Source organism: Lottia gigantea (assembly GCF_000327385.1).
Source record: "Lottia gigantea unplaced genomic scaffold LOTGIsca_163, whole genome shotgun sequence".
Classification (NCBI taxonomy): domain Eukaryota; kingdom Metazoa; phylum Mollusca; class Gastropoda; family Lottiidae; genus Lottia; species Lottia gigantea.
Genome location: NW_008708015.1, coordinates 381,555 through 399,961, shown reverse-complemented (window position 1 = coordinate 399,961; position 18,407 = coordinate 381,555). Strand labels below are relative to the sequence as shown.

At 34.8% G+C, this 18,407-nt stretch overlaps 2 protein-coding genes across 2 annotated transcripts; both read left to right on the top strand.

Moving 5' to 3' along the window:
- Positions 1-8,937: 8,937 nt before the first annotated feature.
- LOTGIDRAFT_141582 (hypothetical protein) lies at positions 8,938-12,809 on the top strand (the record flags this gene model as incomplete). Its single annotated transcript, XM_009051318.1, has 3 exons — positions 8,938-9,211; positions 12,201-12,355; positions 12,525-12,809. Coding segments are annotated over 3 exons (714 nt in total), but the record flags the coding sequence as incomplete, so codon positions are not given.
- A 1,755-nt stretch (positions 12,810-14,564) lies between these two features.
- LOTGIDRAFT_141571 (hypothetical protein) lies at positions 14,565-17,229 on the top strand (the record flags this gene model as incomplete). Its single annotated transcript, XM_009051317.1, has 4 exons — positions 14,565-14,784; positions 15,018-15,322; positions 16,202-16,249; positions 16,942-17,229. Coding segments are annotated over 4 exons (861 nt in total), but the record flags the coding sequence as incomplete, so codon positions are not given.
- Positions 17,230-18,407: the final 1,178 nt, after the last annotated feature.

Here is an 18,407-nt window from a genome sequence, read left to right as displayed (position 1 = left end):
CCCCCCCCCCCCCAGACCCACTTCTGACGTAAACCTGGCTCCACCACTGCTAGGGAGAGGGCAGGGTGTTGGGGTCACAAGAGAAACAGTGAATGTTTCAGTTTATAATTCATATATAAATTCCTTTTTCAACAGTTTTGGAAGATGATAATCAGTTTTTTGGTCGTACGTGGCAAAAATATGGACAGAATTTAATTTCACAAGCAAGAATTACACCTCTTTGCATATTGATTTTAATTTTTACAGCTTCAAACCTGGTTAACACAGATTTGTATGGCTACGTTAAAACGTCATGGCAACATGGGAAACGACCTGAACAGTGCCAAGGATTTTCTTGAAATCCACGAACAAATAGATGAAGACATCAGAGTAAGACATCTTTTTTTTTAAACATTTCTGAGCAGTTTTTCATGCAGGTATTGTATATACATTTGAATTCAGGCCAAGGCAAAGTGTTGTCAAAATTTGAAAGCTGTCCAAAATTCTGTCAGGGAATTCTCTAAGGAAAACTTTTTGACTGATTTTTGATGCAGGTATTGAAAAGTATGATTATTTCGTTTCATTTTATTTCATACTCTCCTGTTTGTTTTCCAGGACAAGAATGCGGATATGGAAGCCTTATCAGCTGCAGTCGTCAACTTGGTCAAGTCAGGGGACCAAGAGGCACAAGCTGCTGCCGAAAAGGTTGATGCCCTCCACAAACAGATTACTCGTATCAGACGTATGGTGGAAATTCGCATTCAATTGGCCCTATTGTATGTCTCATTCTACAGGCTCGGCCACCAGGTCAGTTTACTTTATAGTTTTTTCAAAATTTTATGTGATATTATGAATAACACGACCATTTGTGAGTGCTCTGAATATTGTGGAATCATGTTTCTGGTAATTTCAGCGAAAAAGTCTTCTTGAAATATTGCTTACTTGGGAAATCTTTTTTCAAGGATGAAAAAGACAATCTTAAAAATGTCTTCTGATTTTGACTGTCTGACTACCATCTCTTTCTTGTTATTATGATTGAAGACCATTTATGATACAAGATCATTTATAATACGGTCTTCAGTGCTTAGAATATCGTGGCATCATGTCTCTGGTTGCTTCTGGAAATATCTGTAAATCCACCAAGAAAATTTTTAAATTTTAAGACAAGTTAGTATTCTAGATAATACTACTAGATACTCAAGGTACTAGGTAATACCAAGTACTATATTGATTTTTTTCAGTTGAAACACAACTTGGATGGCCTTGAGCACATTATGCGCTCCGAAACGGAGGATCTACAGGATTTGACGGAAACCGCCGTCTCCCAAATGCAGGAATTGTTTAGTAAAACTGCTAATATCCATTCTCAATTTGAAGAGAAAGGAAAAACTTTCTTAAACAATTCCTCAACAGTAAGTTTTACTTTTTATTAATTATTCAAATATTTTTAAATACCATATTATATTTTATTATTTAAATTTAAACTTGAAACCAAACTCACTTACGATTGATATACTTCCTCATGTGAAAAGTTCATTCCAATGTTTAACCAAAATGTTGTTTGGATTTTGAGTTTCGTTTTGCGGTTTGGATCGTCAGTCCTGGGTTTATTTATGATATGTTAAATAAAAAAATAGAATTTAGTGGACACCTTGTGTTTTTCTTTATAATCAGACCTGACTGTACATGTATATCTTTGGTTTACCAGGTTGAACCAATTTCAAGCTGTTATTTTCAGAAATATTTTGTTCGTTGTCATTCATGTACAGTACCCTCAGTTTCAGACTTGTGCTTGATAAAATATGATAAATAAATAAAATAAAATTATATTTGGACTGTCTGTGTTCTCCCTTTCAAGCTTTTGTTTTCAGAAATATTTTGTTGTCACTTGTCATACTGTACCTTCAGTTCAAGGCGTTAATTCTGAATGTTTGCTTCATTTCAGCTTTCAGAAGACTCCTCTATGGAGATCCGTCAACCAACTTTACTGGTTGAACAGTATTTAAGTGAAATGCGTGAACAGATGAACACGCTATCAGTCCATTATGAATCGTGGACACAGAAAATTTCTTCCAGTAAACAATTTAAATCTCAGTGGCATCAATTTATACAAGACGCTCGTAGGGTAGGTGGAACTTCTAGTTTTAATCTTACAAACATATTAAAGTTCTAGCAATTGATTGAAATGAATAGCTTGGAGGTATTCAGAAGAATTGACAATCTCATTACAGCAGCTATTAGATATTAGGTAAATTTCTGGCAATTTATCAAGAAAACATTCGAATATTTGTATTGTCCGAACAATTTAGAAATTGTATTGTCAAATTTTTTGTATATAAAAGTTTAGTGACCGTATATTTGAATTCTCAAAGTTTTGTGAAATATTTTCTTTATTTTAATAAAATGATGTTGTATTATGTTATTTATATTAATTGTGTGCTGTGTTTCTAACTTAAAGAATTAATTACAAATGTTATCTGTTCAAAACTTTTACAATACATGTTTACTTGAAACTTTTGCATGATAATTGAATTTACCCCAAATCTCAACTTGTCCTTGTGCAAATTACCAGGTTGTTTGGCCTCAGAAACTGGATATTCTCTGTTAACAGTTGATCTAAATATAAACTTGACCAGAACTGAATTTATCTGTTTGCTCTTTTATTAACATTGTTTTGTACCTTTGCATGTTGTTTTGATGTTGAAATTTTTACAGACTATTGACGAAGTAGCCAAAATTGAAAATGATTTCTTCCCGTACATCGCGGGAGATTTGGGCTCATCAGAAGAAGCTGCCCGTCAGTACCAAGACAGGCTGGACGCCTTTATGCCAGCGTACAAGGTATTGCATGTTTCCTCTTTGATCTATGGCTCAATTTGATTGGATAATCATTATTGTATTATCCAATCAGGTTCAGTCTTTCCCCTGCATGATGCTTTGTGTGTTGTGGCTTTTGATTGGTTGTCTTGAAACTCATTCAAATGATTTGATTGGTTGATTTTAGACCATTGATTGGGTGATGAAAGCTGAAAGAGAATTTTTCATGCCACATATCGCTGGCCAACTTGGAAATTCTCTTGAACGAGCCAATGAAATGCAAAGAAAATTGGACCACTTTGCACCGATTGCCAAGGTACTGACTGATGTGTGTTTTTTCACCTTTCCCCCAAATAATTATGAAGATATTTTTATTTTAATGAGTAGTCTAGGCCATTCCCATTCTGAAATTCCATAATGACATTTTGCATTGATTTCCATAGAATAGAATTAGGGGCTTTTCTTTTCCACAGAATTCCTTCATCTTGTTTGATTAAGCCATGTTGTTTCCCAAAACTCCACTTTGATCCGAGTATTGACTTAGCAGAATGCACAATGGTTTTATCACAATTGTTTAACCTGCCTTAGCCTTATCTACGTAAAATAAAGAAAACCTGAAGATATTAGTTCGTTTTTAAATGTGGGGTCATGTGTAATTTAAAAATGCAGAAAGAATTTATCATATCTTTAAATGAACATATTTATATTTTGCTAAAGAAAATATCTGTCCAGTGACCATTGGACTCAGTTGACATTTGTTATTTCATTCTCTGCTCTGAAGAAAACTCTCTAAGATTTTGTAATTGTCTGCAAAACAGAAACTGAACTTCAGGAGCAAAATACTAGTATTGGAAGGAAAGGTTCTTTTCAAATTGCAGCTTGACTATGATTGGCTACTTATTATTTGTTCTGAGCATTGATTGGGCCTTTCAATAACGACTCACACTCAAACAGAGCACACCCAACACCATGCTGCAGATTGATAAGGCCCAACCATTTTTGTAGCAAAACAGGACAAACTCTCTGTTGCAATCTTCCATATTAGAATCCACATAGGCAATATTATCTTGATATTTTTATATGATAACCACTGTGTTGGTCCATTGTTTGGATATAATGAATTTGACCATTGCTTTGTATTTTTCTAGAAAGCAACACAAGAAATTGAAGAACATCTGAAGACAGCTGAGATGCTGTCATTAAAAGGTGATACCCATGGTCAAAAGGAACAGATTGTTAATGAACTGGTCAAAGTTCATCAACGATTCCAAGCTCGTATTAATGAGTATCAGATTTTGCTCAAAATGACCATCAGCTTCTTCAAGAACTTGCATCAGGTGAGACACAGGGGTTTATATTGCCAGGAATTCTTCTATTTTTCTTGCCAATGGTATTTTTTGCATTTATGAATAAAACTATAAAAAATTATCCCCTGATATTTTCCATTTCAATGAGATCATCTCTTACGGACTTTTTACATTAAAATTCAGACATCTGAAATATTTACTGGCAATAAGCTGAAATAAGTTATCTAGTATATCTTCATCTTTCAAATGGACCTAGAAGTTGTTTATTACAGATTAGATTATTTTCTATCTGGTCCTCCACATTCTATATATTTGCATATGATCATTAACAGTATATTGAGTTGTTATCTTAGTCTAATCCGTATTTTCCAAAGGAAAACAGACAATTTACATTGTATAACAAATATTTTTTAACTTTAAGTTAAAGTGAAATACCTTCATATTTTCAAATCTTAATAATTTGTATTTTTTGGTAATTCTTCAGTTGGATCAAGCCATAGAAGCCACTGAGAAAGAATACATGCAAGCAGAATTACCATCCGAACTCACAAACGCAGAAATGATGCTGGAAGAACACAAACGCAAGAAACAAGAAGTTTCTCAGATGATTAATTTCACTTCGGAAGAGGGTGATAAAATAGTACGCAGGGTACGGCAGCAGGTAACTACAAATTTATCTTTCAACATTTAATTTGAGAAAGAGTTTATAAGATATGGTTAACTTAGGTCTTGTTTTTTTCATTCTCATAACTGCCATGAATTTATTGAACAAATTGTTCAGGTTATTTTATTATCATCTTCTGAACATGTCACTTGTGACAAACATTTGCAAGTTTTATCATGAGTTGACTGTTCTTCTTCTCACTTTTGGAAGGGATGTTCCTTCACGCTTCACCTGATACCATTTTTTTGCTGTTATGTTGTTTTGGATTTCATGTTTTGTTTTGAGGTTTGGTTCGTTAATACTTGATTTATTTATTCTATGTGAGAGTGTGAGATTATTCATTTGAGTGGTGATTTTTTTCAGGATGCTGAAGCCACTGCTAAAGACGAAGTACAGCGTGTCCTAGACGTAACAGAGAATTACAAAGAACGCTGGGGTTATATGTGGGAGGAACAGGAGAAACGCCTCCAACAAAATCTCCAAATCTGTCAGTTTAACTTTGATCTCAGACAGGTACGTCCATTTTATCATTCATGCGAAATGACATGAAATATGCACGAGATTTGGACGAACTGACAGTCAAAATGTCCTATCACTATCGCTAAGCAACATCCTCACTCTTCTTGTAGAAAAGTAGGTTGATATTGATGTCCGCCATTGTATAATTTTGACCTTTGAATTTTTATTGTGGATATTTTGGTTGTAGTGAATGATATGTTAAAAATGGTCTTGAGAATTTATTTAAACACATTTATTCAACATTGTAATATTACTTTTACCTGTTTATTTTCCACTTACTGTTATAAGGACTTTTGAAGATTTTGATCAGATTTTGATCAGTTGTTGATGGAATTTTGATAATATGTGAGGAAGGGTGTGACATGTCGTGTTTGTTACATTCAATTTGGTCATTATATATTTATATTGTTATTATATTATCTTTTTCATGTTTTCTATATTGCGTTTTTTTATTGGTGTTGTAGATACATTCGGAGATTGATGGATTACACCAACATCTACAGGCCAGACGTGGTAGTTACGGCAATTCATTACCATCTGCCAAGATGACATCACAGGCCTATGAACAGTTTGAAATAACTGTTGAGGTAATTTCTCTTTTTCATGGTCTAGCTATCTAATACTCCCTCAAAGTTCTGTAAAGGCTATTATCCTTAATATTTGGACAATAACCAATAGATTCAATGTAACTTTACATTAGTTTATATTGTTATTCTCTCAAAGTTTTTTGAGTGGAATCGCTATAATCTTTAATTTTATGAAAATAACTGATTTTCACTTGACCTTTGTGGAACACCTTCTTTTGGAACTCATGTCCTGATGAGGATTTTATGTCTGGAACGTGTATCAGCAGTCTGCTATGGTGTAGTTTCATACCTTTATTAGCATCATTTGACAATGTTATGATTAAAAGATTATAACAGTTTGCTGCCATTCAAAATATTTAGATACTGTAAATTTTTGTGTCTGATAAATCTAAAGATGGGTTTCCTTATTTTTTAGAGTCAAGTTAAGCAAACTATTTGATTAATTAGTGTTTCTAATGAATTGTCATGTATTCTTAATCATATCATTATGTTCTTATTTTTCTATTTATTTTTTTAGTTAATTGAACAAAAGATTAACAGTTTCATCAGTACGGCGGAACTGATGGTCCAAGACAAACATTATGATTCTGTCCATATTCGCCGAGAAATCGATGTGTTAAAAAATAAATGGAGTACATTCCATACTAGTGTACGAGACTACAGACAACAATTAAATGCCTCTATCCTGTATTTTACTCTAAATGAAGAAGTAAGTAAATTGAAATTGTTTATCATTATTTCTTTCATTAAATCTACAGATTACAAATCTCTTGATTAAGCAAAAACTTGTTTGAATTGAAATTTTTTTGTGGGTCATTGCCCCTGGCTTGGCCATAATGCATCAAAATTAGCTTATGGACACGATAGTTCCTGTCATCTGCTATCATCATCATTATTATAATTCTTAGCCATAATGCATCAAAATAAGCTTATGGAAACATTAGAGACTTTTCTGTGCCAATTATCTAATCAATAATTATATCCTGGTGTTGTTTCAGTCTGAATCCTGGATGAGGGAAGGTAATCAGCTACTGTCTCAAGTTGGACGCGATGCTCCCAACTGTCGCTCACCACAAGAAGCTGATCATCTCATCCAGAAAATAGAAAATTTTGTCAAAGAAGGAAAACCAAAACAAGAAGAAAGATTGAACAAGATTGCAGAACTGAGCGTACAACTCCATGGTAAGTAGAAAATTTGAAAAACTTTTTATTTGGTTTAAAAATTGTTCGAGCTTTCGTACTGCTTGATTGGTAATGATACAGAAATATTCCTACATCATTGTGTTTACAAAAAGAACAACTTCAGTTTTCAAGTATTCTGCAAAGGAGCTGGTTGTTGACCAAATGTAGACCATATTCACAATGTCAAGCTATGACAAACTTTGTCTTATACCTATTAAACTATATTATATTATATTATTACAGGAGATCAGGGCCAGAGTAAAGTACGAAATATCGTCATACAATATCAAGACCTGATGCAATCCTTTGAACAAGCTGATAATGAAATATCAGGATTAAAAGATAAACTCCAGGGAAAGGTAGGTGGCGCTATATTCTAGTTTATCTAAGCAGGTATAGAATCTTGGTGAGGTTGAAGACCTTTCTAGACAATCAATGAAAGGAGTGTTGGTACAGTCTATCATAAACTACGATTTATACCAATGTGGGAAAAAAAACATTAATACATGTATTGCAAGGATGATTATCATCAAAGGATGATTGTGTCTGTTCTTTAGTTCTCTGGCAAACCTGTGGGCAATGATTAAACAAGAAGAACAGTTTAGGCTTGTAAACATCCTGTCTAGAAGCTGGTCCTCTGAAAAGCTTCAATTTATATATATATTGAATAATTTACATAAGATTTGCTATATTCTACAAGTTTCACATGCTGTTTGTTATCTATTTTTAGAAACCTGTTGATGAGAGCGTACAACGCCAAGCTGCTCCTAAAGCTGCAGCTCCTACCCCTGGAATTAGACCTCCCCGAATTACACAACATCTTAAAAATGCTGAGGTGATGGAAGGAGAGAGGTAAGAGATTTATTATAATTTCCAAAGTGCAAATTCTGGTCAAATTACATGTGAAAATTTGATAAAAGAAAATTTCTGAATTCCATAGAGTTAGATACAGAAAAAATGCCAACGTTACTAGATCATACTGCTCAAATATGAAATTCAAGTCAGATATGAACACTACGTTCACAATAGAAAACGTTGTTTTGTTTTGAAAAATGATATTCAGAAGTATGTCTGTTGAAAAGAACAATGAGAAATTATATCTGTATATCATTCACAAGTACAATATCAGATTATATAGTGTGAACATACCTTGCTTACAAAATATCGTCCAATGCAAGTGTAGAGCTAGTGTTAAATTGGTGAAATAGTTAAATTAAAAAAGAGTTTGAATACTGAAAAGCACTAAAATTGCTGATAATAATTTTGTTAATTTGGTGTAATAGAGGGAACTTTTACCCATTGAAACAGATTAAGCATTATTACAGTTTATTATCATTTGTATTATTTGATTTCAGATTCACATTTGAATGTGGTATTGAGAGTGATGTAAAACCACAGATTCAGTGGTGTAAAGACAACCTGCCACTTACCAGTCCCGACTATGAGACAAGATTTGCTAATGGTGTAGCTACTTTAACTATAGAAGAGACGTTCTCTGAAGATACAGCACGTTACACGTGTCGTGTTACTAATCCTGCTGGAATGGCAGAGTCTTCAGCACAACTTAATGTTAAAGGTACATTTCTTATTTTTCTAACATTATTGTCAATTGTAAGAAAATCAATGAAAAGACTAAAATTATACGAGTTCCATGGAAAAAACGTCAAACTGCCCATGGTCCTGGTCATCTTTTGGTACTGTGTGAAATCTTTTGATAATTGTAATCAACCCAGACCAACCTGTAAATCTATATTGTGTCTAGTTAGCAATGTGTTAAAGACAGAGTCTTTTTTCAAAATATTTTCTTATAGTAGCCTACTATAAAAGTTTTCTTAAAAAAATTTATATTTTGTTTCCAGAGACCCACCAGCAGATTATTCCACCCGAATTTCTGAGAAATCTGAAATCTGTGGACGTAGTCGAGAACTCGTCATTTGCCTTCGAATGTCACGTTCAAGGTATCCCATCACCCACTGTATCGTGGTATAAAGACGAACTCAATATTGACAACTCTCCCGATTTTGTCATCACAAAAATAAACGGATCTTGCTGTCTAAAGATCCGTCAAGTCAAACAACATCATTCAGCTCGTTATACTTGCCGAGCGATCAACCCAGGAGGGGAAGCTGCATCTTCAGCCAGGATGAACGTTCTACGTAAGCTCGATTCTGACTCTGAGCATGATGTTATTGTTGTATTGGCTGTAGCACGAGGCTGGATATATTGAGACAAACACCCCTTGAGATATTATTGGACTCATCTGAGGTTGTAATTCAGATAGAAATTTGCATGTTTGGAAGAGTCCTTATAAGTTATTAGAGGTGTTGTAATATTCAGTCTTGGTGTAGCATGACAGCTCTAGTGTCTTGTGTCTACCAACAGGACAGAGCATGATCAATCCATCGTTGTACTTATTAATCAGCATGATTGATTTTGTTTCTTGATTTGATCAGAAACGTATATACCTTTTCATTTATCTTCCCTATAATCATAGTCCAGTTTATCACTATAATCAAAATAACCCCTTTCCATGTGTTAGATAACTTGTATGTTGACCAAAAGTGTAACTGATTAATGGAATTTCTTGGATCGTATAGAATTTAGCTCATTTCCTATTATATGGCAGTTGTTCTTCCTCACAGTCCATTTTTTGACCATCAGCATGTCTTCCTCTAGCTACTTCATGGTGTTCTTAAAGTCTACTCTTTGATCATCAGGTCATCTGCATACCCATTCATATTATTTCTTAAGAAGTTGTTCTTCTAAAATATGTTACATATCTTTACGTATGATCATCTGATTTTCATCTTGTTTAAACCTTTTAAGATGTTATTCAGCAGCCATTTTTGTGTTCATTGAAAAACTTCTGAAATCTTTATGGTTGATTTCTGCTCTTGATATTTGATATAATTTAAAGACTAAAGTCTAAACAACTAAAATATAAACAGTATAAAGACTCTTATTCCATAATGTGAAATCATGTGTTGCATTTTTATTTCAGCTCTCCAAGCACCTGTTTTCCACCAGCCTCTACAAGATGTCACCACCCCTGAGGGTAAGGGTGTGCGACTAGAGACGAGGTTTACTGGATCACCACCCCCAGAAGTTATTTGGTATCGTGGTGGTAACAGATTGGTCAATAATAATATGTATAAGGTATGTTGAGCTTCCCGACTTAAAAAGATGACCCCGCAGATATGAAGGAAAAAGTTCTCTAATGTTGTTTTACAACGTCGTAATTGCAATGTAACTGACCTATATTGCTGAAGTCTACTGTTATAGTTATGTAGAAATACCAAACCAAATTCCTGTTTACATATGAGGTCTCCTCTGTGGGGCTCACTGGTACCCCAATTTTCCCAAGTTCAAAACCAGCTTTTGGTTTCTTCATGTGATGCTTATTTCCTGATATCCTTCATTTCAGATCACAATAGAAATAAATTTCTCTGCGTTAGATATACGAGAAATGATGCCAGAAGATCAAGATAAATATACAGTGGTTATTAGAAACACTGCAGGAGAGAACAGGTCATCTTGTGAAATTATAGTAGAACCTTATATCTCTAGTACTGGGTAGGTGTTTTATTATTAAATGAGTAACCAACCAAACTAACATTGATGTTGATATTTCTTCATGTTAGAGCTTAGACTAAGCTCTAAGCTTTGTTCTAAGTTAGAGCTCCATTTGAGCTTTTCATAGCATCTTTCAGAAGAAAATCCAGTAACGATTTCATTTGAAATGGGGTAAATATGCATTGCTGGATTGGTCAGTCAAAATAAAAAATTCTAGAATTGTTTTGATAATGATCTGGGAGAATGGGATTTAAATAAGCTATGGTCCATTTCCTCTCAGATATAGGTTTATTTATATTCAAAGAAGACAAACTAGATTCTGTATTTTCATCTGTATTTTATAAATGTGCTATAAGATTGTCAATAATCTGTTCACTTTTACTATTTCAGTGAGGATATGGAAGTTGTTTCCGTTGAACCAGAACAACAAGTTCCCAAACAACCACCAGTATTTATGCAACTTCTACCACCAACTAAAGAAGCTATGGAGGGAACTCGAATTCGACTGGATTGTATTATAGTGGGACACCCTGAACCAGAGGTCAGTAACAGTTTTAATTCATGTCTGCCTTAATCTTAGTAAGCAACATTCTGTTTAGGGGTTTACCTCATAGACAAGTTGCTCTGTTGTATTGCCACTAATCTTTCATTGTCCATCGAACAAGTTACTCTGTTTGAATGTTGCAAATCTTTTCATGTAATAGAAATAGCTATGCTTTCAGTCAGCAAAGCATTACCTTGTCTATGGAAAGAATTAGTAGCTCTATTGATGCTATCAGAAATTTAGAAAATTTGTTTGTTTTGTTTCAGGTGATATGGTTCCACAATGAAAAACCAATAAAAGAATCTAAAGATATTCAGTTATTATTTGAAGGAGATCGATGTACGATTGTTATTCAGGAAGTGTTTATAGAAGACAGTGGTGAATATCGGTGTGTCGCTAGAAACCCACACGGTCACGCTCAGAGCGTCTGCAAACTACATGTCGAAGGTGAGTGTTTATAGTTAAATAGGAGAAAAAGATATTGATTTTATGCTTTAGAGATGATTTTGATTTTTTCCTGATATAACCAGGCATCTAAGAGCTACAATCAAACATGACTGGCAAGACAATAAGTAACCTAAACGCAGGAATTGCATATATCTAGACTAGAATATTGTATTATCTTTTATGATCTGAAAGAGGAAATATGATTCTAAATGCACTTGATGTTTATCAGATGAAATATTTTGGCATTATTATATTTGGCAAATTATGAAAAAATGCAATTTTATGGAAACTGCACACCACATATCTGGAGTTTCTTCATGCATTGGCTGCAGTTTGGTGGAATACTTGATATTTGTCTGCAGTTAAAAGTTGTAGCACATTGGTTGTTTCGAAGGTTTCCAAGGTTTCTATCTTCTGGCTGGTTCTGGTAACCTTTGGTCAATGTTTCATTGATTAACTGTTTATTGCTAGAAATTTATTAGTGAATTGGGATATCTTCGTTGGAATTAACATATTTTTATCCAGAATTTAATTTCGTTTATTTCTAGCTGTGAGTGAAATGAGTGATGCTTCAATCGGAGAGCTGACTGCTCCTAAATTCTCCCAACTTCTTAAAGACATGCAGGTGAAATCTGGACAACGAGTCTGTTTACAGTGTCGTGTTACCGGACATCCTCTACCAGAAGTTAGATGGTTCCGTGAAGAACGACAATTGGAGAGTTCTCCAGACTTCCAGGTGAGTTGACATCAGTTTATTTTCATTTGAATTATGATGAACAAGATGTTTTACTATGAAATATGGACAAGTTTCACACAAAATTTACTTAGGATGATTTTTGTTTTTGCCATTTGAATGTAAAATTTTTGACAATGGGAATTATTTTTTATTTTTATTTTTTTTGCAGATCACAGCATTTGCTGATGTACATTCTCTCACAATACCTGAAGCTTTTGAAGAAGATACTGGCGTCTATTCCGTCAGAGCTGTCAACGTGGCTGGTGAAGCTAAGTGTCAAGCCAAACTGAGCGTTAAATCACCCCCAGAACAACCCGTGATTAAACGCCAAGTGAAGATGTTGCCCCCAGAATTTAAAACATTGTTCACTGATAGAGCTGTAGCAGAAGGACAACCTGTTACATTTGAGTGTACCATAACTGGTAGTCCAAGACCAAAGGTAAGACTTGATTAATGAGTCTTCTTTTAACCTTACAAAACCTTAAGACTTGTAATTGATTTTAAAGGCTTTGTAATATATGTACTATTTCATTATTCTGTTTACAGAAGTCACAAATTGAAATAAGCCATTTTGATTGTCGTTTTGAGTACATTTTCAAATTCAATTTGAGATCTGTCTATGGTTCTCTTTATGTAAAACAGAAATAAAAACTAGCTACTTGGAAGAAATAGTGATACTTATTGCATTGCCTGACTCTTTTCCTTATATAAAAACCTAAGATACCTTTTGTCTGTGTTTAAAAGTTGCAGCAATAGTGGGTTGATTCCTTGGCTTTCAAGGATCATGTCTACCAGCTGGTCCCTGGTTAATTCTTGGCTGAAAATTTATTACTGAATTTTATCAACAGGTTAAGTGGCATTTCAATGGAGCACCACTGGTGAACCAGGCCTACCAAACCTCTTTTGAGGGAGATAGATATAAACTTACCATCCAACAGAGTACACCCCAGGATTCTGGACGATACGACGTCCATGCTGAGAATCCTCACGGTAAAGCCACTTGCTCTGCTTTACTCCAAGTTGAGCCAGTATCAGAACCAATGACACAGCAAAAGACTCCTCGAGCTGAGAGACCTATAGTTCCAGAACCTGTCACCGAAGTCATGACTCCTTCAAAAGCTCCAGTTAGAAAAGGAGCACCCAGCAAATTTCCTGGTGAAGATAAACCTAAACCAGTTGATGAACAGATGGTTCCATTTCGTGCTCCTAAAAGAGCTGAACCACCAAGACGGCCAGGAGACGATGAGACCACACCAAAATCATTGATCATCAGACCGTCCCAACCTGCTGATGTATCTTACGAAGAGTATCCAGTTGGTTACCGTGGATACGAATCTTCTTCAGAAGTGTAAGTATTTCTAATGAGGAAAATCTTTACTTATTTGTTGAATTTCTGAAAGCTGAAAAATTAAAATACCACATATGTGAACTCTCTGAAATAGATGGTATGTTGACAAATCCAAAACGTAAGAAAGCATTATTTGTTATATGGACTTTCTGAAAGGAATGTCATGATGAAAAAAGCGAATATACCAAGGTAACACATGTCCCTGAAATGGATGGGCAGATGAAAAATCTAAATTCTCATTAATACCTATGAGGACTCTTTGAAAGGGATTCTGAGTGAACAAACTCAAATAAATTTATAAGCTATGTGGACTCTCTAAAGTAGATGTTTAGCATGTTTTTCCTCTCAAATTTCTTTTTGACTTTTTTGTTACTAAAATTGTCTTTTTTTTTCAGAACTGAAACTAGAACAGTTACTGAGAAACGAACTAGTCGAATTTACTCCTCCTCAGACGAGATGTACGGAGAACATCACTCTACTACCATATTGACAGACGTCAGTCCACGAGCCAGGAAATCATCCTCCGTAGATAGATTTGCTACAACATTATTGACTGATGTTACCCCACAGTATCAACCTGTGGATCTAACTATCGAGGTTCCAGTACCTCCCAAGTTCCTCCAGGCCTTGAAGAACATCACAGCTATGGAAGGAACCAGGGTCACCTTTGATGGTGTAGTTACAGGTAAAGAATCAAAATTGTTGACATTATTTAAGAAAAGGATATACTCATTTTTTATTTTGACTTTTTTGATATAAAGGACATTCTGTGTAAAATTCAGTAAAACATGAAAAATGGGTATGTTCTAAGAAACATATGAGATTTATTTGCTCATTCCAATTTATTATAAATTATATTTAGGTAAACCTGAGCCAAGCATCAGATGGTTCAGAGAGGGGAAAGAACTCACAGATCAAGCTGATTTTGAGATTACCTACCGACAAGGGCGAGTAACTCTAACTATACCTGAAGTATTTGAAGAAGATGAGGGCCATTTTACTGCTACAGCTGAGAATATTGCTGGTTCTGCTTCTAGTACAGCTGAACTCATAGTCAGAGGTGAGAACAATTTGTCTTTCTGTAACCAGTCTCTTGTTTCAGAAAATTCATTCTGCTTGTCTCCAAGATGGCAGAGCTCATCAATCGAGCGGCCCCAAGGGGTATGATGTAGAAAATAGTTAATATTCCTATAGTGAGAACTGGTTGAATCTGAAGGCTATAGTTATGAACAAATTGTCGGGGAAGGAATCTTTAAATGCTGTCTGGTTCACTTATTTATTATCTCATTCAAATATTTGAATTAAATTTTGCAGCCTCCATGATACCGCCATCGTTCACCGAGAAACTGAGCAGACATGAAGCCTCAGAAGGTCAGCCTGTTAAACTGACGGTACGAGTATCTGGACATCCACCCCCACAAGTCACGTGGATGCGTGAAGGATCAAAACTTGTCAGTTCTAGAGATTTTGAGATTGTCCAAGAGGGGGACATCCATTCTCTCTATATACCAGAAGTATTTTACGAAGATTCTGGTAAATACACTGTCAAGGCTGAGAATCCTGCTGGAGAAGCTCAGTGTATTGCCCAGTTGGTGGTTGAACGTAAGTGGAAATTATTTGTATTGATCCAGAATAGATTTTCTATTCTATATCTTAAGATATAGTCACTTTTGATACTACTTTTCATTATGAAATATTTACTATCTTATGATTGATATACTTCCTCATGTGAACAGTTCATTAACTGCTACAAATGTTTTGCCATTATGTTGTTTGGATTTCGGGTTTCGTTTTATGGTTTGGGTTGTTAGTACTGGGTTTATTTATTTGAAAATATATTACTATTAAACATGACCTGTGGATTGACTGTATATGCTTGCTATTTGAAAATGAATAAATGGAATCACACATGCTAATGTCCGTGCCTCTTGGGCTAATTGGTATGAAGAAAAAGTAGCATATAACAGATGGTCCAAAGTCTGCTGTTTATTCTAATCCTAAAAAATTTGTCTTGTCAATGAATTTTACTTCTCTGATAGAAAAAGGAGAAAAAGAAGAAAAAGTTATATCTTGATATCATCCAACAGATGATCCAAAATCTGCCGTGTATTCTATTCTTTCAAAATTCTTCTCAGCTTATCAATTGTTTCACATCTCAAATAGAGGTTTCTGTCTTTCCAGCACCACCATTGGGTATACCAACTACCCCAGTAACAAGAGAACCAGAAAGACGAGCTATACTGGAACCATTCGAAGCTTCTAAAGCTCCTGGTGCCAAATCACCAAGACGATTCCCAGAAGAGGAATCACCAATGGCTAAAGTAGCAAAATATCAAAAAACTGCACCACCAACTTTGGAACCTCAGAATTACCGACAGGAAGTGGAGATGGAAGTTGAAGGCAAAGATATACCAATCTTTGAAAAGAGGATTAATATTTTCCCAGAAACAGATGTGCCTCCACCACTTCCAAAATCACAACCCCCTAAAATGGCCAAGAAACCTGAACAGCCTCCAGCTCAAAAGAGTGTACCTTATTTCTCACAGGTGATGATGTTTTTCATATTTCTCAGATTCAAGACTTTTGTATTTGAAAGTCCAGTTGGTTTAATGATTATCACTAAGTTCCGGGGAATGGTCACCCTGCTGCACCACTCTACCACTCTACCACTCACAGACTGAGTTTCTCAACTCAGCATCTTTAATTTCACTTTTCGCTTTCACATAGAAATTACATTTTTGAAACAATCCATCTTGAAACATCTGCATATTTTGTTATGATTTATATATTTTATTTTTTTGTGTTTGTTAGATTTTAAATTCTGTTATTTTATTTCTAACTTCATTGTATGTTTTCACAACCAAAATACATTTGGGAAATATTCCTTTTTGTAGCATCTTAAAGATCTAGGATTTGTTAAGGGTAATGAAGGAGGTTATGAGGATATTTTGCTTTAAGGAATTATAGGGTTCATTTATTCAATATTTTATTCAACTAAGGCCATACAAAATAAATAGTCTGTTTTACAGGCCTTTTTCTTCAAAAATCGAGACGAGAGGGCGAACTTATTATTTATTATTTATAAGCGCTTTTTTTAGATTTTCAACTGGAATAAATCGGAGCAAGCGAAAGCATTTATTATTTATTACCACAAATTTTATGTTACATTTAATATTAAGGCAACAATCAGTCTATTTATTTTGTATGGCCTAATGTTTATTTGGTTTTTATTTTTCAGGAGTTAAATAATGTGAGAGTAAAGGAGGGAGAATCTGTCACATTTGAAATCAGAGTTCACGGATATCCCGAACCAATCATTCGCTGGTTTAGAAACGACCAGCCAGTAGAGAGTTCCCCAGATTATGAAATCTCTTACTCTCAGAACCTACACAGATTAACTATTATAGAAGTCTTCCCAGAAGATGCTGGTAGATTTAAATGTGTTGCTTCTAATGCTCTTGATTCTAAAACTACTGAGTGTCATCTCATAGTCGAAGGTTGGTACTTCTTGTTTTTCGTTAAATGAATCCAAAAGCTATTATTTGAAAAAAGCTATATGTCATTCAGCCCTGCTCATAACTACCAACCTTCTCAGCTATTCTTGCAAAATCCATGATACCATTTATTTGAATAACATCTCTTTCTTGTTACTTAATACTATATTCTCAAATAATTCTATCAAAATGTCTATTTATTAAAAACCTAACTTATCAAAAGTTCATCCAAATCTGTGATTTTATTTCAGCTGAACCAATGGAGCCAGTAGCAGAAAGTGTGACACCAGCAACTCAACAGACCCAACAGAAACCAGCATTTGTTCCACCTCCTCCACAACCAGCACCTATAACTGTGCCCCCATCATTCGTTCAACCACTGAAAGACACAAGAATGGTGGTTGGTACCAATATTAAACTGGAATGTCGAGTTATTGGTAAACCATTCCCACAGATAACCTGGGTGAAAGATGGACAACAAGTCTTCGAAGGTCCAAGGTATGTATGATCTTTCAGTTTTCAGATTACAATTGATACAGCTGCTATGGTCCCTTCCAGCATGGAAATATTTATAAGGTAGTTGTTCGAGGAGTCCACTGCTATAAAACTTTTACTATCAATTTTGCCATGCTTTGAATGAGAATTTGATCAATGAATTTGCTTTGCTTGTATGGATTTTTATTCATCTGCCACCAGATTTGATAGGTTCCTAATAAGTGTGATAAAAGACATACAGGGGGGAATACAAGGTTGACGTTTTGTTTGCCAGAATCTAACAGCAACTGAGTGTTCAATGACTACTAGCAACTGGTGAATCTTATCAATTGGTAAATTTAGTCAATGACCAAACAATCACAGTTACCGCTTCGTTGTCATCAGTTGTGTTGCTCATGCTGTAAGATTTGAACGAAATATAGAAGCGAGGAGCACATATAACAAAACACAAGACAATATTATGGAATATAACACACTTCTTTAATAAGGTTAGGCACATAACGTTTCAACACATTATACACGTGTCGTCATCAGATGTAATGTATTTTGTTATGTTTTATTCTCATGACGGCACGTGTATATTGTGTTGAAACGTTATGTGCCTAATCTTATTAAAGAAGTGTGTTATATACCATAATATTGTCTTGTGTTTTGTTATATGTACTCATGCTGTACTTTATAGCAAAGATAAATTCTTGTCATGGACCATTTATTT